The 24703-nt window shown below is 48.6% G+C and overlaps 1 protein-coding gene across 2 annotated transcripts in view; it reads right to left on the minus strand.

Moving 5' to 3' along the window:
- The window catches only part of LOC130120370 (cip1-interacting zinc finger protein-like), a 69663-nt gene that overhangs the window by 15358 nt on the left and 29602 nt on the right, over positions 1 to 24703 (minus strand). For both annotated transcript variants that reach the window (XM_056288920.1, XM_056288928.1), the window contains exons 5-7: positions 15323 to 15414; positions 7824 to 7979; positions 2543 to 2640 (exon numbers count right to left, since the gene is read on the minus strand). In XM_056288920.1, the coding sequence (XP_056144895.1) occupies positions 2543 to 2640; positions 7824 to 7979; positions 15323 to 15414 (346 nt within the window). The remainder of the gene's footprint in view (positions 1 to 2542; positions 2641 to 7823; positions 7980 to 15322; positions 15415 to 24703) is intronic.

Raw genomic sequence — 24703 nt, forward strand, 5'->3', positions numbered from 1 at the left:
CCACCGGATCAATTACAAACTCCTGGTTCTTACCTATAAAGCCATTCACAAATTGGCTCCCCCATACCTCACTGATCTCCTCTCCCCCTACCAACCCTCTTGTTCCCTCAGATCCACCTCAGCCTCCCTTCGCTCTACCCCAGGTCCAACCTCCGCGGCTTTGGTGACCGAGCCTTCTCCAGAGCAGCTCCCAGGCTCTGGAACTCACTTCCCCAAATCATTAGAGTCTCAGAATCCCTCCCACTCTTCCAATCCCGTCTCAAGACACCCCTTTTCTCCATTGCCTTCTCGTGCCCCCCATCCGCTCATACACCCCTGGTCTGGGGCAGGCTGGGGACTGAGCGCTTGACCTGCATCTGTGATTTATGTGATTTATGATGTTTGTTTTTCTTTCCCTTTATATCTGTCCAAGTCGGAGAGTACTGCTGGCGTCGTCTGTGGCTGCCACTTCTCCCTCTCGTAGCCCCCCTTCCCATCCACCCCTGTATGTCTGTGTTATGTTCATCTGTCGTCTTGTTTCACTCCATTTATTGTAAAGCAACTTTGAATACTTGAAAAGCGCTATATAAGATTGATTTATTATTATTATTGTTATTATTCAATACAGGATGTTAATATTTTAACATTGTCACACAATCCAGTTTTTGGGGTTTTTTTTTCTTTTGATTTCCCCCTCTCCCTTTTTCTCCCCAATCATATCTGGCTAATTTCCGAGCCATCCCGATCTCTGCTTCACCCCTTCTGCTGATCCGGGGAGGGCTGCAGACTACGACATGTCTCCTCCCATACATGTGGAGTCACCAGCCGCTTATTTCACCTGACAGTGAGGAATTTCACCAGGGGGTCATAGCGTGTTGGGGGGTCACGCTATTCCCCCCAGTTCCCCCTCCCCCCTGAACAGGAGCCTCGACCGACCACAAGAGGCGCTAGTGCAGCAACCAGGACACATACCCACATCCGGCTTCCCACCCGCAGACACGGCCAATTGTGTCTGTAGGGACGCCCGACCAAGCCGGAGGTAACACGGGGATTCGAACCGGCGATCCCCATGTTGGTAGGCAACATAATAGACCACCACGCTACCCGGTTGCCCCATCCAGTTTTTTACTATGATGCTCTATGCTCTACATGAAAAATGTGCAGCATGGTCAGCGGTGAAGCAGTGAATAGTAAATTCAATTCAATTCAATTCAATTTTATTGTCATTAAAAACAATGTGCAGGCACATGTTAAAAATGAAATGAGGGCTGTGGCTTCACCAAACAGTGCAAGACAGACACAGACAAACACAGCAAACACAATATAAGATATACACACATGAAGACCAAACACAATATAAGATATACACACATGAAGACCAAAAGCTAAAAATAAGTTAAAAGAGAGCTGGAAAACTACTACCACTACCACTACTACTACTACTACTTTCGGCTGCTCCCGTTAGGGGGCGCTACAGCGGATCATCCGTTTCCATCTCTTCCTGTCCTCTGCATCTTCCTCTGTCACACCAGCCACCTGCATTTCCTCCCTCACCACATCCATAAACCTCCTCTTTGGCCTTCCTCTTCCCCTCTTCCCTGGCAGCTCCATATTCAGCATCCTTCTCCCAGTATACCCAGCATCTCTCCTCCACACATGTCCACACAATCTCAATCTTGCCTCTCTTGCTTTGTCTCCAAACTGTCCAACCTGAGCTGTCCGTTTAATATACTCGTTCCTAATCCTGTCCTCCTTCATCACTCCCAATGAAAATCTTATCTTCATCTCTGCCACCTCAAGCTCCTCCTCCTGTCTTTTCATCAGTGCCACTGTCTCCAAACCATACAACATAGCTGGTCTCACTACCATCTTGTAAACCTTCCCTTTAACTCTTGCTGGTACCCTTCCGTCACAAACCACTCCTGAAACTCTTCTCCACCCACTCCACCCTGCCTGCACTCTCTTCTCCACCTCTCTCCTGCACTCCTCGTTACTTTGGACAGTTGACCCCAAGTATTTAAACTCATCACCTTCATCCCCTCTACTCCTTCTCATTCATGCATAGGTATTCCATCTTGCTCCTACTGACTTTCATTCCTCTTCTCTCCAGTGCATACCTCCACCTCTCCAGGCTCTCCTCAACCTGCACCCTACTCTCGCTACAGATCACAATGTCATCCGCAAACATCATCGTCCACGGAGACTTCTGCCTGATCTCGTCCGTCAACCTGTCCATCACCTCTGCAAACAATAAAGGACTCAGAGCCGATCCTTGATGTAATCCCACCTCCACCTTGAACCCATCCGTCATTCCTACCAATAGCAGATGGTAAAACTGTCTTTCATTAATTTATGTGTGTTTAATGTGTTTGGTCGCAAAGCTTCCCCTCCCACCTATTTCATAGGGAAACGAAGAAATTTCACTCAGTTTCTGCCAATTTCTGATATGACCCAAACTTCCATGTAGTCTGAGGAGACATCCTGTTATGAAAGACTTAGGACCGAATTAGAGTTTGAAACAACTTCAGTGTGTGTGTGTGTGTGTGTGTGTTTGTGTGTTTACCTGCTGTGTGTGTGTACAGATGGACAGGCTGTGCTGAAGTTTGTGATCTCCTTTAGTCTTCTCTGGTGCTCTTCTCCTTTCATGTGGTTCTGGAATGCCTGAAAACACACAAGCACACGTACAGACACACACAACGTTTCCAGCATTAACAACAACAACAACAACAACAACAACAATAGTAATAATATTTATTTTTATCTAGACAGTCAAAGTGCTTGAAGGGGGTAACACACTTTGGCCACCACCAGTGTGTAGCACCACCTGGGTGATGCACGGCAGCCATTTTGCACCAGAACGCTCACCACACATCAGCTTGAGGTGGAGAGGGGGGAGCCATTGAGGGAATTACATGGGGGTGATCAGGTGGCCAGATGGAAAGAGCCAGGTTGGGACTGTTGCCAGGACACTGGGGAACCCCCTTCTCCTTGCAATAAGTGCCATGGGATCTTTAATGACCACAGTGAGTCAGGACCTCTGTTTAACGTCTCATCTGAAGGATGGTGTCTCCTACAGCACAGTGTCCCCCTCACAGCACTGGGATTTTTTTTGTTTTTTTGTTTAGGACCAGAGGGAAGACTGCCCCCTACTAGCCCACCAACACCACTTCCAGCAGCAACTCCGTTTTCCCGAGTGGTCTCCCACCCAAGTACTAGCCAAGACCCCACCTGCTTAGCTGCCATCATTTGGCAGAGCCAGGGAACATGTTGGTATGGCTGCCAACATGACAGCAGTATTCTGGAGCAGTATAAGTGGTTGTGTGCCAGTCCTGCTGGTTGTTGTTGGGACTGAACGTGTGACTCTGTGTCATCAGGATGTTCATCTTCTAACAGTTTGTCTACACATTCTGGTTTAGATCCATCAATTAAAGATAATGTATAATGAAATGTAGCAGTTTGAATAGGAGCAAAATCTGCTTTGGTTGGTTTTGTTTTATGTGTAATGCAGTAAATCACAACCACATGTAGGCTTTGCACTTGTGAGAGCAGGAAGTCCAGCCTTGCAGTCCCAGAAAACTCAAGAATATGGCATGGATGTAGCAAGGAACATGTAAACTGCTTAAGGGCAACACAAAGTCATTTTAACCTGATAGAAAACATGGCTTGTGACCAGCTTTTGGTCAACACTAATCATAACACACGCCTGACTGTGCTGTGAACCTTATGGTTTGATCATGCTACAGTTCAAATGTTTGTCTCGCTGGACTGCTTTGAAGTCCAGAAAGAAGATTCAGGGTGTGTTCTTTCAGGTTGTGTTCTTTCGGGGTGTGTTCTTTCGGGGTGTGTTCTTTCGGGGTGTATTCTTTCAGGGTGTGTTCTTTCAGGGTGTGTTCTTTCGGGGTGTGTTCTTTCAGGGTATGTTCTTTCAGGGTGCGTTCTTTCAGGGTGCGTTCTTTCAGGGTGTGTTCTTTCAGGGTGCGTTCTTTCAGGGTATGTTCTTTCAGGGTGTGTTCTTTAAGGGTGTGTTCTTTCAGGGTATGTTCTTTAAGGGTGTGTTCTTTCAGAGTGTGTTCTTTAAGGGTGTGTTTTTTCAGGGTATGTTCTTTAAGGATGTGTTCTTTCAGGGTATGTTCTTTAAGGGTGTGTTCTTTCAGGGTATGTTCTTTAAGGGTGTGTTCTTTCAGGGTATGTTCTTTAAGGGTGTGTTCTTTCAGGGTATGTTCTTTAAGGGTGTGTTCTTTCAGGGTGTGTTCTTTCAGGGTGTGTTCTTTCAGGGTATGTTCTTTAAGGGTGTGTTCTTTCAGGGTGTGTTCTTTCAGGGTATGTTCTTTAAGGGTGTGTTCTTTCAGGGTATGTTCTTTAAGGGTGTGTTCTTTCAGGGTGTGTTCTTTCAGGGTATGTTCTTTAAGGGTGTGTTCTTACAGGGTGTGTTCTTTAAGGGTGTGTTCTTTCAGGGTATGTTCTTTAAGGGTGTGTTCTTTCAGGGTGTGTTCTTTCAGGGTGTGTTCTTTCAGGGTATGTTCTTTAAGGGTGTGTTCTTTCAGGGTGTGTTCTTTCAGGGTATGTTCTTTAAGGGTGTGTTCTTTCAGGGTATGTTCTTTAAGGGTGTGTTCTTTCAGGGTGTGTTCTTTCAGGGTATGTTCTTTAAGGGTGTGTTCTTACAGGGTGTGTTCTTTCAGGGTGTTTTCTTTCAGGGTATGTTCTTTAAGGGTGTGTTCTTACAGGGTGTATTCTTTCAGGGTGTGTTCTCTCAGGGTGTGTTCTAGAAAGCTGAGATGAGGAAAACTGGGTTTTCCGTTCGAGAAAGAGAGGTAAGGTGACGTTCGAAATTGTCACTATATTCAGACACATAATACATCAAAATGTTCGCTGACTTCTTGTGACACTCACGGTGTAAAAATCGAAGCTGTGCAATGTATTGTTTCTGAGATACGAGCATTTACTCAGAGAGTGTGCACCAGTACCTTCAGAGCAGCATTACTTCCTCGTCCTCTCGTGTTGGACTTAGAGCAGACTGGACGCTATGGTGACTCATTATCGCCTCTTGAGGTATAAAGTGTTATTACGCAACGGGATGGGCCAGGGCTAGCATTACACGACGGGACGGGCCAGGGCTAGCTGGTTAGCATGCTAACTTTAGTCAATACAATAAATAGACGTCTTTGACTTACCGTCAAAACTGTTACTTCACATTCTATTAAAAATGTTAGTTAATTTGTGAATGTTTTAAACTAAAATCATGATATATAGCCCCTTTAAGATGAAGCTTTGTATGTTCACTAGGCTAGCTGCTGCATAGCTCAGTAGATGAGTAGGTTAAAAAAAAAGAATGCCAGCTTTACCACTGGAGACTGGGGGTTCAAATCCAGTTTGGGACAATTCTCAAGTAAGAGTCCGTTTGTAGACTGCTAATGTTATACAAGCCAGCTATCGCTCAGATTTCTGTCACTTTGGATAACAGCACCTGCTAAATGAAATTTTAAATTGTAAAAAGCAAATTAATTTAAAAACAGTGACTAAACTTGAGCAGAACTTTCTATGCATTAAGGGCTCATTTCATGGATTTACCTTACGAAAGGGGTCACTAACTACTAACTACTACCACTACTACTACTACTAATACTTTTGGCTGCTCCCGTTAGGGGGCGCCACAGCGGATCATCCGTTTCCATCTCTTCCTGTCCTCAGCATCTTCCTCTGTCACACCAGCCACCTGCATGTCCTCCCTCACCACATCCATAAACCTCCTCTTTGGCCTTCCTCTTCTCCTCTTCCCTGGCAGCTCCATATTCAGCATCCTTCTCCCAATATACCCAGCATCTCTCCTCCACACATGTCCACACCATCTCAATCTTGCCTCTCTTGCTTTGTCTCCAAACCGTCCAACCTGAGCTGTCCCTCTAATATAATCGTTCCTAATCCTGTCCTTCCTCGTTACTCCCAATGAAAATCTTATCATCTTCATCTCTGCCACCTCCAGCTCCTCCTCCGGTCTTTTCATCAGTGCCACTGTCTCCAAACCATACAACATAGCTGGTCTCACTACCATCTTGTAAACCTTCCCTTTAACTCTTGCTGGTACCCTTCTGTCACACATCACTCCTGACACTCTTCTCCACCCACTCCACCCTGCCTGCACTCTCTTCTTCACCTCTCTTCTGCACTCCCTGTTATTTTGGACAGTTGACCCCAAGTATTTAAACTCATCACCTTCATCACCTCTACTCCTTGCATCCTCACCAATCCACTGTCCTCCCTCTCATTCACGCATAGGTATTCCATCTTGCTCCTACTGACTTCATTCCTCTTCTCTCCAGTGCATACCTCCACCTCTCCAGCCTCTCCTCCACCTGCACCCTACTCTCGCTACAGATCACAATGTCATCTGCAAACATCATAGTCCACAGAGACTCCTGCCTGATCTCATCTGTCAACCTGTCCATCACCATTGCAAACAAGAAAGGGCTCAGAGCCGATCCTTGATGTAACCCGACCTCCATCTTGAACCCATCTGTCATTCCAACCACACACCTCACCACTGTCACACTGCCCTCATACTTATCCTGCACCACTCCTACATACTTCTCTGCAACTCCCGACTTCCTCATACAATACCACACCTCCTCTCTCGGCACCCTGTCGTATGCTTTCTCTGAATCCACAAAGACACAATGTAACTCCTTCTGACCTTCTCTATACTTCTCCATCAACATTCTCAAAGCAAACATCACATCTGTGGTGCTCTTTCATGGCATGAAACCATACTGCTGCTGCTGATCATCACCTCTCCTCCTCTTAACCTAGCTTCTATTACTCTTTCCCATATCTTCATACTGTGGCTGATCAACTTTATACCTCTGTAGTTGCTACAGTTCTGCACATCACCCTTGTTCTTGAAAAGTGGTACCAGTATGCTTCTTCTCCACTCCTCAGGCATCCTCTCACTTTCCACTGTATACATCTGTAGTTACTGCAGCTTTGAACATCAGTCAAATCTAGTTAAAAAACCCACTGCCATCTCTCCTAAACGTCTCCATGCCTCCACAGGTATGTCATCAGGACAAACTGCCTTTCCACTCTTCATCCTCTTCATAGCTGCCTTCACTTCCTCCTTGCTAATCCACTGCACTTCCTGATTCACTATCCCTACATCATCCAACCTTCTCTCTCTCTCTCATTTTCTTCATTCATCAGCCCCTCAAAGACCTCCTTCCACCTTCTTAGCACACTCTCCTCACTTGTCAGCACATTTCCATCTCTATCCTTGATCACCCTAACTTGCTGCACATCCTTTGCAGCTCGGTCCCTCTGTCTAGCCAATTGGTACAAGTATCCTCCCCAATTACCCCACTCTTCCAAGCCATCCCAGTTGCTGCTCCACCCCCTCTGCTGATCCGGGGAGGGCTGCAGACTACCACATGGCTCCTACCATACATGTGGAGTCACCAGCCACTTCTTTTCACCTGACAGTGAGGAATTTCACCAGGGGGACGTAGCGCGTGGGAGGATCACGCTATTACCCCCAGTTCCACCTCCCCCCCCCCCGAACAGGTTCCCCGACTGACCAGAGGAGGCGCTAGTGCAGCGACCAGGCCACATACCCACATCTGGCTTCCCACTCGCAGACACAGCCAATTGTGCTAAAGGGATGCCCGACCAAGCCAGAGGTAACACGGGTATTCGAACTGGTGATCCCCGTGTTAGTAGGCAATGGAATAGACCGCCATGCCACCCAGACACACCTGCTCATCCTATTTTGACTTCAAAGACACACCCACTTCCTGTCCCTTATCTGACCACAGAGCTCCACGCGAAGGCATTCGGTCTGTCCGTCAGTCTCGTACCAGCAGAGTCAGACAGTTGCTCTTACAGATGTGGCAGTAGTATCCGTCTGTCTGTGTGTCTGTCAGCCTGTTTGTCTCCGTCTCTGTCTGTCTGAAGGCACGACTCTCACTGCTCTGCTGGATGATCACCCTCAGACATGAACCCAAACTCTGCACCTGGAAAGTACACACACACACACATCTCAGGTCACAGTATATGTAGATGGATCATCATTAAATGGTGAATAAGTAGACAACACAGACAGACAGTTTAGAAGAAGAAGGACTCGGTGTTGCTCACATGACATACAACATCCTGTGATGTCACTGACAGAAGCTCCAGTCCACCTATCACACACACCTACACCCATCATGTTCCACAGGGGTAAGAAGAAGTGGATAACTTCTCTAGCCCTACCGTCTTATACTATTCATGATTCACAATAATTGATAATAGAAAATGAAAGTTCAGTTTACAGCCATCAGTGTGCTTGATATCTGACTCTGACCTGACTCTGTATGCATGTGAATGTTTTCAGATGTGGAGTTAGACTTCCCAAAACTCCAGCTGTCATCAAGCAGATTTGTTGACTGACTTGGATGAGCAAGGTCGTCCGGGTGGTGTGGCGTTCTATTCTGTTGCCTACCAACATGGGGCTCACCGGTTCAACCTCCTCATTGGCAGCCCCTACTCTGGACCCTCTTCTCCCCATTCCCCTCGACCTCCCTACCCCTCCCTAATCGCCCCCTCTCCCGGTTTGTTCCAGTTGCCCCTACCACTATCTCTGAACTCGTCAGCTCATCAAAATCCACAAGCTGCTCCCTTGATCCCCTCCCCACCCCCCTACTGAAGAAATGCCTCCCTGCCCTATGCCCCTACCTCACCAACCTTTTCAATTCCACACTGTCCCATGGAATTGTCCCCTCTGCCTATAAAACTGCTGCTGTCACCCCAATCCTCAAGAAACCCAGTCTTGATACATCCTGCCTCAACCACTACCGGCCAATCTCCAACCTCCCCTTCCTCTCAAAAACCCTGGAACGCATTGTCGCCACATAACTCCAAACCTACCTACACTCCAACAACCTACTCGAACCCCTCCAGTCCGGTTTTCGCCCACTCCACAGCACTTAAACTGCACTCTTTAAAGTACCCAATGACCTCCTCTCTTCTGCTGATACTGGAGCCCTTAACATCCTCATTCTCCTTGACCTGAGTGCAGCCTTCGATACTGTGAGCCACAACATCCTGCTCACCAGATTGAAAGATGTCGGTATTGAAGGCATCGTACTCAGCTGGCTCCAGTCCTACCTCTCCAACAGGTCACACTTCATCTCACTTCACAAACACTCCTCTGTACCATCCACAGTCACACAAGGTGTTCCCCAAGGTTCTTTACTCGGCCCACTCCTTTTCATCATCTACATCCTCCTTCTTGGTCAGATTCTCCGCCATTTCAACCTGGACTTCCACTGTTATGCTGATGACACCCAGATACAGCACCTGTTTAAATTGTATTAGGGCTAAAAATTATGCATAATTTTATGCATAATTAAGGGCGTTGCCGCTCTCAGTGATAATATATCAAGCCTCATGTATCAATCGTTACTATGGGCAAATTTGTGCGTATACACCCATGGAATTTTTGTAGCCCCAAAGTTTGTCTCAAAGACCAGTGTAGAACCTGGGTAACCCTGAATTTAGACACCGATTGGCTAACACTGATGTCTTTGCAGACCTGGGTGATTGCTTGTTGCAAGAGGTAGACAATAGATGTTAGGAGGAAGGAATTACAAATAACCATCATGCTTTGCTCTGACTGTCAGACACTCTTGAGGGGTAAAAAAGTCCATGGGTGTGCACGCACAAATTTGTCCATAGTAACGACTGATACATGAGACTCCAGGTCACAATGCGTATCCATGAAACTGTGTTCATTTAAAAAGCCATGATCTTGTTTTTGGGCGTTCTAGCCATGTAAAAATATATATTTTTTGGGTGTTCTAGCCATGTAAAAAATATATTTGTCAGTGAATCTTTACGTGACTGTAGTTCCTTGACTACATGAAACAAGCACACACAAACAGGATTTGTTTACTTGTACATTGATGAAAACTTCGGGAGCACAACACCGCACAGCCATCTCGGAAGGCATCCATTACACAACAGAACTACATCCGGGGAAGGTTCTAGGTAGTAATGGGTAAACCAATTTACTGCTACTGCCACCTAGTGGACATACAGGTAAGTGGATCTGGTTTATTACACAAGTTACTACACTCCCCCACAGTTAGGCTAACAAAAAGTTTCTCCATAGGGATCAACAATACTAATAACGATGAAACAAAGTAGGCATGTGCCAAACGTGACCTCCAACTAGTGTAATGTGATTCAACATGACTCATTCTAGTCAACATTTAACAGTCACTTTCAAGGAAACAATTTTTTTTTTCTCTAACATGTTTTCAATGCTACCTCGTAAGTTCGAGGTGGACTACCTGACTCCCGTGAGATCAAGGCACATTCTTGCCTTTCCTGGAACATGATCTCACCGCTGCCTATCATAGTCTTTCAGATAAGTTGGGGAACGCTTGGCGGTGGTGTGACAGGTAAGGCCACTCTTTTAGGGATCACCCTCTCTGGCCTCTGTTAAACCTCCGGGGTCTCTGATAGTCTCACAGGAGCTAATTCTGAACTGCGTTCCAGCTCCTCTGGAGGTTCCATAGGTTGGTTTGGAGATTTACAGGACTCCGGGTGATGTGCTCGCACCTGGTCAACGTGTCTCCTCATCCTCTGTCCACTGCTAAGAATCACTGTGTAGGAAACAGGACCAGAAGACGACTCAACTGCAGCTGGAATCCATTTTGGTCCTAAACCGTAATTCCTTGTGTATATGGCATCCTCGGGTCCAAATCTTCTCAGCTTGGCCGTTTTGTCATGATGTTCTTTCTGCTTCAGCTGTTTCTGTTGAATTTTCAACTTTAGGTCAGGTTTCAGTAGGTCAAACACAGATCTCAGTCGTCTGGACATCAACATTTCTGCAGGCGATGACCCTGTCGTCGCCTGTGGGGTGATGCGGTAGCTGAACAAGAACCTGGAAACTCTGGCCTCGATGCTATCTCCTCTCATCTTTTTCATCCCCTCTTTAAAGGTCTGCACCGCCCGCTCCACTAAACCATTAGAGGAGGGGTGGAACGGCGCTGAGGTGACATGCTGAATCCCGTTCTGTGACATAAAATGGCTGAATTCCACACTTGTGAAGCAACTGCCATTGTCTGGCACTAACATCTGTGGCAATCCATGGACTGCAAAGCACTGCCGTAGCTTTTCAATTGTTGCATGTTTTGTAGAGGCATTCAGCGGATAAACCTCTAGCCACTTCGAATGTGCGTCAATTATCACCAAGAACATTTTGCCAAAGAACGGCCCTGCATAGTCCACATGAATGCGACCATGGCAGCTCGGGCCATTCCCAGGGGTGCAGTGGTGCATTAGGTAGCGATTTTCTGTTTTGCTGGCATTCCACGCATATGCTGACCTCCTTTTCGATATCCTTGTCCATCCGCGGCCACCACATGTAAGACCTTGCTAAACCTTTCATACGAGACATGCCTAGATGTGACTGATGGAGCATCTTCAAAAGAACAGACCACCCCTGCTGAGGACTCACTGTTCTGGCGCCCCACAGAACACACCCATCTTGCGTACTCAACTCCAGGTGGTGGGTGTGATATGGCATGAGTTGAGGATCCTTTACCTCTGGCCAGTCATTCAAGACATAGCTGTGCACCAGGGACAGTGTGGCATCCCTCGCCGTCCACTTCCTGACTTGTGACATGTTCACCAGTACATCGTCCATATGATCCATCATCAGCACTTGATCCTATAGACCGTCATCCTCAACCAGCTCTGGAACCGGGAGTCTACTGAGAGCATCGGCGTTACTATGATACTTGCCCGGCTTGTAGATTATCTGATACTTGTATGCTAAAAGTAGAATTGCCCATCTCTGAATTCTTGGGGAAACCATCTGGGGGACAGGCGTCATCTCATGGAATAAGGATAGTAAGGGCTTATGGCCAATGGCAATCGTGAATCTACGACCATAGAGATATTTATGAAATCTCTGTATACCAAAGACCATGGCCAGGCCCTCTTTATCTAGCTGAGAGTAACTTTTCTCAGAAGGAGTGAGTGTCCTTGACATAAACCCTAGTGGTTTTTCTGTGCCATCAGGCATCTTGTGCGAAAGCACTGCTCCTACCCCATACGATGAGGCATCGCATGCTAGGATCAATTCTCTGTCCGCAGAGTAATGGACTAGCACGCTTGCTGATTGGAGAAGCTCTTTTGACTTTTGGAAAGCTTCATTTTGCTTTGTAGTCCATGTCCATTTTTCATCTTTCCGGAGGAGCTGGTGCATCGGCGCAAGCAGCGTGGAGAGGTTGGGAAGGAAACTGTTATAGTGGTTAAGTAAACCAAGATATGCCTTGAGCTCTGTGACACTGGACGGGGACGGAGCTTCCACATGGCTTTAACCTTCGACTCCATGGGATGCAAACCCTGCGCGTCTACTTTATGTCCCAGACAGTACACCTCATTTTCCAGCAGTTGGCACTTGCTTCATTTTAGCCATAACCCAACCTCCTCCAGCCTACTAAGCACTTCATTCAGGTTTCGCAGATGGTCTTCCTTGCTAGCCCCGGTGACGAGAATGTCGTCTAAGTATATTGCGACCATGGGTATGCCCTGTAGAAGACCCTCCATTGTTCTCTGAAACACGGCCGGCGCCGACGATACACCGAAGGGTAGGCGGTTGTAAGTAAAAAGGCCTTTGTGAGTATTCACCGTGAGGTACTTTTTAGACTCGTCATCTATGAGAATTTGAGCGTATGCATGGCTCATGTCTAATTTGGAAAATTGCTGCCCCCCCCCAACAAGGCCGCAAACAAATCTTCAATTCTCGGAATAGGATACTGCTCTAGCGGAGAGACACAACTGACAGTTTGTGGTCTCCCCAGAGTCTAATTGAGCCATCCGGTTTCGAAATTGGAACCACGGAACATGCCCACTGCGAGTGTTTGACTGGCGTATTGATCTGCTCTTTTAACAGTCTGTTGATCTCTGCTTCCACTTTGGGAAGCATTGCGAATGGAACAGATCGTGGGCGGAAGAACCTGGGTGTGGTGTCAGGTGCAACGTGGATTGTGGCCTGAACCCCCTTTAAGGTCCCAAGCTCGTCTTTAAAAAAATCCTCGTGCTTTACAAGCACCTATTGCAATGTCAGCTCTTCTACTTTCATATGCTTAATTTCTCCCCAATTACGGTTTATTTGCTCTAGCCAACCTCTACCCAGCAGACTTGGACCAGTACCACCCACTACATAGAGAGGTAAGATTTTCTATTGGTTCCTGTATTGGACATTTACCTCTGCGACCCCTAACACCTTTATGCTTTCCCCTGTGTAAGTCTTTAATTTAATTGCTGAGGGCTTTAATGCAGGCTTTTTTGCATTTGTCCACTGCACCTTAAATGTTGACTCATTCATCAAAGTGATGCTACATCCGGTGTCCAGCTCAAATTCCACCATTTCCCATTGATTTGCATGTCCACTGTAAAGGGTTTCACTTTTGCGTGGCTACTTTGTACGTTGTACATTGAAAACGCTTGTTCCGAGCCCTCTGATTCGTCTGAATCAGCTGTGACACGATGTGAGCGGCTGCTGTGGCCTCTGCCCTGCGCATTGCTACGGTGCCTTTGCTCTCTGCTCGTTTTAGCTTCACTGCGCTTGTTCTGGTTTCTACACGCCCGCGCAATGTGGCCTATCCTTCCACTCGAATGGCATTTCTCTTGTTTACATCGGCAACCCGACGGTGCATGTTTGCCTTTGCAGCGGTAAGTCTTTCATTTCACCCTCGATACTGTTTGTCGGCGGACTCCATGGCTACTGCTGCTTGTTTACTCCGCATACGAGCCGATCCCGGAGCTTTTGTAAAAGCGTTTGTCTGTAACTGCGGTCTTGAGCTGATCTCCGTAGCTCTGCCACAGACTCTGCAACACAGACTCGTTGGGCTTTCTCAAATTTAAAGCGCTGTACGGTGTCGCTGGGTTTGGGGTTAAAGTGGTCTTTCAGCAACGTCCCTAACTCTGGGAAGGTGCATTCTCCTGGCTTATCAGGGCTTAGGAAACTGCGCATCAGACGATCCGTTTGTGCACCAACAACACTTATGAGAACCGGCTTCCGTTTGGCCGCATCCTCTGTTCCGTTGGCGATAAAGAAATGTTCCACAACCTCACAGTATTCTTCCCAGCTCCCAGAGCTCCTGTTGTCCCGGCCATTTTCAATAAAGTTAACTTTCGTTTCTTCCTCCTCCCTCGTTCTTCCAGGGGGGGGGGGGCTCACGCTGCTCTCGTACAAGCAGCGCTGTCCGGCTCGAACCTCGTTGCCAAATGTGTAACATCCTGACTACACGAAACAAGCAGACACACAGGATTTGTTTACTTATATATGGATGAAAACTTCGGGAACACAACACCGCACAGCCATCTCGGCAGGCATTCATTATACAACATAACTACATCCGGGGAAGGTTCTAGGTAGTAATGGGTAAACCAATTTACTGCTACTGCCACCTGGTGGACATACAGGTAAGTGGATCTGGTTTATTACACAAGGTACTACAGTGACACTAACATTGTTCACGTGAAGCAGCCATTTCCAGTTGGTCTTGACGTCATAGCGTGCCATATATTTGGAATGCGACCTCGCAGGGCGGAGCCAGTACAGCAGGTAGCCGGCGAGGCTGCGGCTGAGCGGTGTCCTCGGTTTCTCAGTCAGCGCCTACCCTCGCCCCCCCCCAGCTCCACCCTCTCGTCCAAATATGGTCAAGTCCGGTTTCAAAAAAATCAAGATGGCGACGTGAAAATCCCAAACTCAAGGCTTCAAAACGGTAGTCCATAAACAATCAACCATCCTCCTTTCTCCAGCAAGGAACAATATGTCATTAACTTGCTCATTACTTTAGCCAAATTCTTTATCCATAACATGACGTTTTTGAAGAAGTGGCCATCTTATACAACATTTAAACAAACTAAGCAAATATCTTCAAACTCTACCACATTTAAAATACGAAATTAACCCAAACTACCAACGTATGCAAACTTTTCAGGATTAAACCTGATTAATAAACCTCTTGTGTGGGCCCATATGTTGTTGTTTTTGTCTGTTGTAAATTTGTTTGTTTGATTTTGTTTTATTCTGTTTGTACATTTCTGGCATGGAAGTAATTACCCTGGTCTTTCTTCTGTTCTATTTTTTGTCAAATCGAAATGTTAGAAAATATTTCTCAATAATAAAAAAAAAGTCCATAAACCAATACTGTCTACAGCTACTCCTCCTCTGTTTCTATCTGACCTCCTCCGTCTTCAGCAGGAGTTGCTGGTGACGGTTAGCTGGTGAATACATTACTGGTGTCATGCTGGTGGTAGGAGGAGTATCTTCCTCACAGGATTGTCTCACCTCAGCTGCTCTGCTGTCCTCGCAGCACTTCGCTGCCTCCTGCTGTCCCGGAGGAGGTTCTGTACCTCCTGCAGAAAGAACAGTGGAAACGCCTGGGAGGCACACACACACACACACACACACGCACGCACACACAGACACACACACAACAGACAAAGTCCTTGTTTCACTATATTAAGATTGTAACTCTTGTGATTATTAGTCATGCTCTTTACACTGCAGACACCTAACATTTGATATGTCTTCACAGAGACATAAATACTTCACATAAGATGTACTTTATTAATCCCCAAGGGGAAATTCATCCTCTGCATTTAACCCATCCCAACACACACACTGGAAGCAGTGGGCAGCCGTGTAGCTGGGAGCAGTGGGCAGCCGTGTAGCTAGGAGCAGCCGTGTAACTGGGAGCAGTGGGCAGCCGTGTAGCTAGGAGCAGTGGGCAGCCGTGTAGCTAGGAGCAGTGGGCAGCCGTGTAGCTGGGAGCAGTGGGCAGCCGTGTAGCTGGGAGCAGTGGGCAGCCGTGTAGCTGGGAGCAGTGGGCAGCCGTGTAGCTAGGAGCAGCCGTGTAGCTGGGAGCAGTGGGCAGCCGTGTAGCTAGGAGCAGTGGGCAGCCGTGTAGCTAGGAGCAGTGGGCAGCCGTGTAGCTGGGAGCAGTGGGCAGCCGTGTAGCTGGGAGCAGTGGGCAGCCTTGTAGCTGGGAGCAGTGAGCAGCCGTGTACCTGGGAGCAGTGGGCAGCCGTGTAGCTGGGAGCAGTGGGCAGCCGTGTAGCTAGGAGCAGTGGGCAGCCGTGTAGCTAGGAGCAGCCGTGTAGCTGGGAGCAGTGGGCAGCCGTGTAGCTGGGAGCAGTGGGCAGCCGTGTAGCTGGGAGCAGTGGGCAGCCGTGTAGCTGGGAGCAGTGGGCAGCCGTGTAGCTGGGAGCAGTGGGCAGCCTTGTGTAACGGGGGCAGTCCTATGCTGTTCTATGCTGGTCAGCCTGCTGCATGCCCGTCACTCTCATCAGTAGCTCTGCGTTGTGTTCTAGTTGTGTGGGGCCCCAGGTGTTGTGGGGGGCCCTCAGTCTCTCATCATCATCATCATGATCAAGGAAGGAGCGGGGACACACAGGACTCTATTTGGCCCACCTTGCCATTTATTTTGGATTCAAACCCTTCGACAACCGTCCAGTCCTCCAGCGGGAGCGGTGTTTCTTACGGACGTGGGGGTCGTAGTTCAACCACTGCCCGGACTCCACTCGTGTGCGTTAGAAGTAGAAACCGTCCACGGGACTCCGATGTAAGAAAGGATAAACAAGTATTTTATCCCACAGCTTGCAGTATCTTCTTACAGGGATACTCAAGGTTACGTTCTCCTCAACCAGCAAAACTGTCCCACGGTAAGAAACACGCGTGGCTCGGCTCGATTGCTGCTTGAGACTCCTCCCACAAAACAAAAATGGCCTCTCCCGCGTTCCGTCTTCCGTGTACCCATAAGACCTCTCTCTTAAAGCGACAGTACACGTATATGACAGTCGTTGTAAAACACATAAAAGTAAATAATGACATAAAATAAAATGTAGTAAACACAAATAACAGCACACAGACAGGATTTGGTGATATTTCATCCTCAAACAAAATAAAATAAAAACATTAATTTTAACCTGGTTACATTCACCCCTCCTGAAATTCACCAACATCCTGACAGCAGGATAAAAAGAGAAAGAGGAAAGGAAAAGCCCATCACTGACTACTGGCACAAGTGAAAAGAAGGACCTAGTCCTCCAGTCAACTTAGGAGCTACCTCGGTTACGAGGTCCAGAAAATAATGAGGTTGATCAAGTCTCAGAATTCCCTTAGATCAATGTGACGCCTGATACGCCACACCATGCACTTGGCCCAAAACAACCCTGTCTGATAGACATCTAATAACTCACATTAAACTAGTTTGAATGACTCCAACCTCCATCAAAGTTCAAACCCTCACACTCCGTAGAAATGGCATCTGAGCCATAGATTCTATTAACCTGTTCACTGACCTCACCACCCTCCCTGTGCGTGTCCTACCCCGACCATCGCTCTCTACTTGTGTGCGTGAGACAGTGCGAGCTGCAACATCTGTATCGAGTGAGGGTGGTGCCCCTGTGTGCGAATCAGTGTGAGATATAACACCTACATCAAGTGAGTGTGATGCCTCTATGTGTGGTGCATGTGTGTTGTGTGGTGCGTGTGTGTTGGGTGGAGACTGAGCAGTGGCCCCCACAGGACTGACTACCAGACTAGACGGAATGAACTCTTCCGCTTCTGCCCACTCAGATCTAGGTGAGTCTCCAAGTGATGAGACTGCTAGCCCCACTGCATCCCCTGAGACCGTCAGGCCATCTGCACTGTCCTCCTCATTGGACCCTGCGCAGTCAAGCAACTGACTGGTTGTACTGGACTCCTCACCCTGATCTAACTCAGGAAGGGGCAAGAAGTTGACCTCCAACAAACGGTTCCTGTGCACCACCCTGGTGTGCCCCTCTGCATCCTGAATCTTGTAGACGTGGATATTGGGGTTGACACCGACAACCGTGTACACTCCGTTCTCCCATTTGTCAGCCAACTTTCTCTTCCCTCGCTCACTCTGGTTCGCAACCAAAACACGATCCCCGACAGACAGGACAGTGCCCTTGGCATGTCTGTTGTACTGTCGCGCCTGATGCTGCTGCTCAGCCGTGGAGTGCTTCTGAGCGATCTCCATTGCACTCCTTAGACAGGAAAGCAGAGACTGAGCATAAGAGTCATAATCAACAACGTGAGGGTCATGCAAAACCTGCCTGAACATAACATCCACCGGCAGTCTTGGGACACGCCCATACATCAGGAAGAAAGGCGCGTAACCCGTGGTCTCGTGAACAGTGGCATTGTACGCGAGCGTGAGAGAATGGATCTGCTGAGGCCACTGTTGCTTCTGCTGAAGCGGAAGGGAACGGAGCATATTCCCCATCGTGCGATTAAACCGCTCTGTCCCGCCATTACCCATAGGATGGTAGGCCGTCGTGTGGGACTTCGCTACACCCGCCAACCTGAGAAGCTCTGCAATCAGGTTGCTCTCAAAGTTTGTGCCCTGGTCAGAATGTATTCTCTCCGGAAACCCGTAAACACAGAATACATGATCCCAGAGTTTCTTGGCGACCTGCTTCGCTGTCTGATTGGCGCAGGGGAATGCGTGAGCAAGCTTAGTGAAGTGGTCAGTAACCACTAGGACATCGACCGACCGCTGCTTACTGTCCTCAGCGGACCAGAAATCCATACACACAAGCTGCATCGGTGCGGAGGTTTTAATGCTCTCCAGGGGCGCGCAAGCAGCTGGCTCTGGGGTCTTCCCAAACACACATCTCCGACAGCATCTGACATATGCTCTGATATCCCTCTCCATGTCAGGCCAATAAAAACGCTGCCTTGCAAGAGAGAGAGTACGGTCCTGGCCCTGATGACCAGCGTGATCGTGGATGCCAGACAGTGCCTTGTCTTTCTGACTCAGAGGTAAAACATACTGAGACCTCCTCTGCTTGGACACTGGGTCCTTTGTCACCCTGTACAAGACACCATCATTGACTTTCAACTTCTCCCACTGTTTCAGCAGCCTGAGGACCTTCTGGTCAGCACCATGCCTCTCACGCCTCGATGGCCGCTTCCGAACAGCGACAAAGGGCAACACCTAGGAGATGCAGGGGTCCTGCTCCTGACTCAACCTGAGCTCCTCGGTGGATAACATTGGCAGTGTATCCTGACCACCCGACAGATGCTGAACGTGCTGGACCAAACTGAGTGCTGTGAATACTGATGCATCAGGCCAGTCACATTTGGCTTGACAAAAAGCCCTGACCTCAGCTGCATCACAAGCAAACCCAGATCGCGCACTACTCAGTGTTTGGGACTGGCAACTGAGTCTGAAAACGTCCTGCACAGAGTCCCCCTCAACCCCGTCGGCTTCCTGAACAAGGGCCGGGTAGGGCTCCCTAAGTAGCCTCTGACTGACGGGCTTGGAAAAAGGGTCGCGACTCAATGCATCCGCCACCACGTTTTTCTTCCCTGGCAGGTGTTTGAGATCGAAGGTGTAAGATGCCAACTTAGACACCCAGCGGATCTCACACGCGTCAAGCTTCGGCTTCGTTAGGAGATAAGTCAGCGGATTATTATCTGTCCAAACGGTGAAGCTTTGACCCTTCAGCCAGTGGCTGAACTTTTCACAAACACTCCACTTCAGCGCCATGAACTCCAGTCTATGAGCTGGATACTTCCGCTGTGAGGCACTGAGGGACTTGCTTGCAAAACCAACAGGTCTGGCCTTGGACTCTCCTCGGGGCACTTGAGACAGCACCGCGCCGAGTCCGTCCAAAGACGCATCGACCGACAAAATGAAAGGCACCTCAAAGTCTGGATGGGCAAGCACCACACACTCCAGTAACATCGTCTTCAACAGATCAAATGCTTCCCCACATTCCACCGTCCAGTCTGCGGAGGTAAGCTTACGGAAGCTGCCATGGGGCTTCTTATCCTTAGCTGACCTCCCCCTCCTCTTTTGTCCAGCTGTAAGGGCGAACAGGGGCTTAGCCACGGAGGAGCAGTTCGGGAGGAAATGCTGGTAGTAAAATACCATACCAAGGAAAGATTTGATCCTACGAACAGAAGGCGTGCACCCTTCACCTTCCATGAGATCCTGCACTGTCATGTTGGAGATGACCTCTACTTTGGAGGGATCGACAGACACACCTCCGCCATCAACCACGTGGCCCAAAAACCGCACCCGCTTCTGCAGCAGATGACACTTCTTCGGAGCCAGTTTCAAGTTGTTCTCCCTCAACCTCTGAAACACAGTGCGGAGCCTCGACAGAGCCTCAACCTCTGACGGCGCGAAGACAAGAAGATCATCAAGATAGCACAAAAGCTTCGTGAAGTTCAGATCCCCAAAGATCCCAATCATCATTCTCATGAAGGCTGCAGGGCTATTACAAAGGCCCTGTGGCATGCGATTGTATTCATGCAACCCAAGGGGAGTCGTGAAAGCAGTGTACTTCTTGTCATCTTCATGCATTGGGATGTTGAAGAAGCCAGAGGTGAGGTCCATCGTACTAAAGAGGCAGTTAGCACCCAGCGCGGCAAGACAGTCCGACTGGTGTGGCAAGGGATGAGCGTCTTTCAAGGTCCGAGCATTCAGCCATCTGAAATCAGTGCAGATCCGAAGCCCGCCATCCTTCTTCCATACCATAACCAGCGGTGAAGCGTTTGCGCTCGAGGACTTCCGGATAATCCCTTTCTCCTCCATATCAGTGAGAACTTGTCTCAACTTCTGATAGTGGGCTGGGGGAACCCTCCTGTAGGGCAAGCGAAAGGGGCGCTCATCCACCAGATGGATGCGATGTGTGTATCCTGTGACCTCGCCACAGTCCAGAGAGTCCCTGGAGAAGATGTCATGGTACTCGGTGAGCAGCTGAGTGAGCTGGGACTTGCATGCCTCACTAACCTGACAGGAGCTGAGGTCAATGTCACTGAGTCCGAGCTCTGACAAACTCCTAGCCGGCTGGACAGGGGGACAGGCACTATCTGTGGTGTTGGACTCATGCCTCCCTGCAACTGATTGCAGTCCCTGGAAAACATTTAAGTCCTCAATCGCCAAGCATGGAAACACATCAGCCAACTTGCAGTTCCTTTTCAGTGTGATGGCTTTGTCAGATGGATTGACAACAGTCATGGGTACCCACCTATCACCCCAGAGCGGTGTGACAAGTCGACCTACGAGGACACTGCGTGGCATGGCCTTGGAGTCTGTCGGCTCCACAACAACAGTGCTTCCAGCTGACATAGGCACCTTAGCAGGAAGTCTGCCCCAGACTAAGTGCTCGTGCCTCGGTAAGAGTGTCACGGCCTGGGTGAGCTTAACAGTACCTATCTTCTCAGGAACTGCACCACCCCTCCAGCGCTCTACATTCGTGAACATGGACAAGAACTGTTCAACGTCAGGACTAGACGGATGTTCCTGTCTGGACGCGATGTCCCAGTACTCAGTACCACTCTTGAGTACATGGGCCACATGTTTAATGACGTTTGTGCCGACTATCAGATCATCATGCTGACCGGGCACGACCAGAGTGGGTATGACAAAGGAAACACCATAAAGCTGCATGTTGAGGTCATAAAAACCATCAGGCCTAGTCTCCAGACCACCGCAGCCAATCAAGACAATGTTCTCTTCAGGCTGCTGCTTCTCAGGTAAAACACCCCCAGAGCGGAGCTTCTCTACTGCATTTTCACTGATACTGCATGACATAGAGCCAGTATCCAACATGCCATTAAGCTGCACACTCTGGTTGATAAGAACAGGAGCATAGAACAAGTCACTGAAAGCCTGAATCCTCTGTGTCGCCTGAATGACCATACGCGAACCCTGAGGTGCTTTGGCACACTTGTCTTCATACAAGTGAGCCAGGTCGGAGACATCAGTGAGGGATACATCTACATTACCCACACCATCCCTCTCTAGGTGTGGGTTTAGTAGTTTAACGGACGAGACTGACGACCAGCTCTTCCACCAGGCTGAGAACGGAGCTGGTTGGGCGGCTGAAGGTGAGGACAGTCCCTCTTCCAATGACCAGGAGACAAACAGTTTATACATCGGTTCTCCCGGCTGCAGTGGGAAAATGTGGAGTGATCCGGAGACTTACAAACCCTGCACAACCGCTGCGGTGCATCTGGCACCCGCCCTGCGGTGCTAACTGGCGGTTGAGTCCGCGTCGGTGTCTGGACCGCAGCGCTAACTGGAACCTGAGTCTGCATTGTGACCAAACGGTCTAGCAAGCTCACCAAACTCCTCATATAGTCATCACCGCCAAAGACAGGTGCGGGAGACGGTGTAGGACACCTTGCACAAAATGGTGTAGATGACGCATGAGCCGGGACGGGAGATGGCACCACCGGCACGGTCGTGTTCAAGTCGGGAGCCACGTCGACTACAGGGACATGAACCTGTGAATGGAACCTACGCTCTACCGCGCCTGCTTCACGTTGTCCACCTGCAGCAACACGGTACTTCCTCTCCAGCATGTGCTCATCAAGCCTCTCTTGGATCTCGCTAGCAGACCATTTCCCTGTGGACTTGAACTTAAAAACATTGGCAAGAGACTGATCTGGACAGTGTTTGATAAACATCATGCTTACCTCATGGCTTGGCTCTTCAATACTATGGCCTTGCCGCTTCAAGCATTCGTCAGCCACCTCCACTGTCTTATTAAGCCTAATCCAATACTCCATAGCGTCCTCACCTGGCTTGGGCAGCGTACTGTAAAAGTCCGCCAGGGGCATGCTCGAGTATGTGAAGTCACTAAAGTGTTGCTTCAGTACATCAAAAATAATGTGGGGGTTCGCTATGTGGTCGACAGATGTGTTGCGCAGCTTTATCCTCACCACGTCCCTTGCTTTCCCCATAAGCTTAGCTAGAATCTCATGTGACTGCTCACTAACTGGAATGGCTCGCTTCCTCAAATACAAAGTCATAAGGCTCTCCCACTCATGAACTGTAAACTTATCACAGCTGTCGCCCCTGAAAATAGGAGGCTCCCTAGCGTCTGTCTGCATTACTACTCTAACACTAGGCACTGTCTCCGAACGCTGTTCAGCAGACCTAGCACTGTCTGTGTGTGTGTTTCTAAGCATTTGTTTTTCCTGCAGCTTAGCAGTGATTGACTCTCCTATCTTCTCTGCTAACCGAGTAATGAGCATGGCTAACTCACCCACTGGCTGCTCGCTGTTACCCAGCACAGCCCCTTCGCTGATACCTGGCCTGGCCCGTTCTACGTAGCGTGTGGAGGTGAACTGAGGAGTGCCAAATGTGGTCGGGTCTCTAGGTCCTGGTGCTCTGGTGTCTGGTTCCCCGCCCTCTAAGAGCTGCCCGAAACTCCTACCTACACCTAGCCGTAAACCCCCACCCACATCTAACTGGTACCCCCTCTCCATAGTACACTGGCGATCCAAAAGATCCTGATCAGCAATGTTACCCCCACCTACGTACGAACCACCCTCTGCCATGTTCCTACCTCTAACACTCAGATAAAATAAAATAAAAAAGTGAAAAGCTCAATTCATTTAAATAATTGAATCTAGAAATCACTAAGAGATTGAAACAATCACACACAATCAACAAATTCACCAATAGATTAATCACATATGCACATATCCAGTAGTTTAGATCAATAGATTATTCACACGAGTCCTTCAATCACATCAACATTAACCTTTTTTCCTTTTTTTTTCGTGTGTTTTTCTTCCTTCAATATATACAAATGTCCTGTTCACAAGCCCAGTCCATGGTAACCACAGCTATGACTGTCCAGTGTCCACACAGCTCAACTCCAGTCCACTGTAACATGAGTGTACAGTCTATAGAAATACCTGAGGCCGTCTGGGGCTTGATGACGACAGCAGCCTCCCGCGGCGAGCAACTGATGTCGCTCTCAGGATCCAGGAGGGTCACGGCACCAATGTAACGGGGGCAGTCCTATGCTGTTCTATGCTGGTCAGCCTGCTGCATGCCCGTCACTCTCATCAGTAGCTCTGCGTTGTGTTCTAGTTGTGTGGGGCCCCAGGTGTTGTGGGGGGCCCTCAGTCTCTCATCATCATCATCATGATCAAGGAAGGAGTGGGGACACACAGGACTCTATTTGGCCCACCTTTCCATTTATTTTGGATTCAAACCCTTCGACAACCGTCCAGTCCTCCAGCGGGAGCGGTGTTTCTTACGGACGTGGGGGTCGAAGTTCAACCACTGCCCGGACTCCACTCGTGTGCGTTAGAAGTAGAAACCGTCCACGGGACTCCGATGTAAGAAAGGATAAACAAGTATTTTATCCCACAGCTTGCAGTATCTTCTTACAGGGATACTCAAGGTTACGTTCTCCTCAACCAGCAAAACTGTCCCACGGTAGGAAACACGTGTGGCTCGGCTCGATTGCTGCTTGAGACTCCTCCCACAAAACAAAAATGGCCTCTCCCGCGTTCCGTCTTCCGTGTACCCATAAGACCTCTCTCTTAAAGCGACAGTACACGTATATGATGGTCGTTGTAAAACACATAAAAGTAAATAATGACATAAAATAAAATGTAGTAAACACAAATAACAGCACACAGACAGGATTTGGTGATATTTCATACTCAAACAAAATAAAATAAAAACATTAATTTTAACCTGGTTACACTTGTAGCTGGGAGCAGTGGGCAGCCGTGTAGCTGGGAGCAGTGGGCAGCAGTGGGCAGCCGTGTAGCTGGGAACAGTGGGCAGCAGTGGGCAGCCGTGTAGCTAGGAGCAGTGGGCAGCCGTGTAGCTAGGAGCAGTGAGCAGCCGTGTAGCTAGGAGCAGTGGGCAGCCGT

The sequence above is a fragment of the Lampris incognitus genome, chromosome 1, assembly GCF_029633865.1.
Source record: "Lampris incognitus isolate fLamInc1 chromosome 1, fLamInc1.hap2, whole genome shotgun sequence".
Classification (NCBI taxonomy): Eukaryota; Metazoa; Chordata; class Actinopteri; order Lampriformes; family Lampridae; genus Lampris; species Lampris incognitus.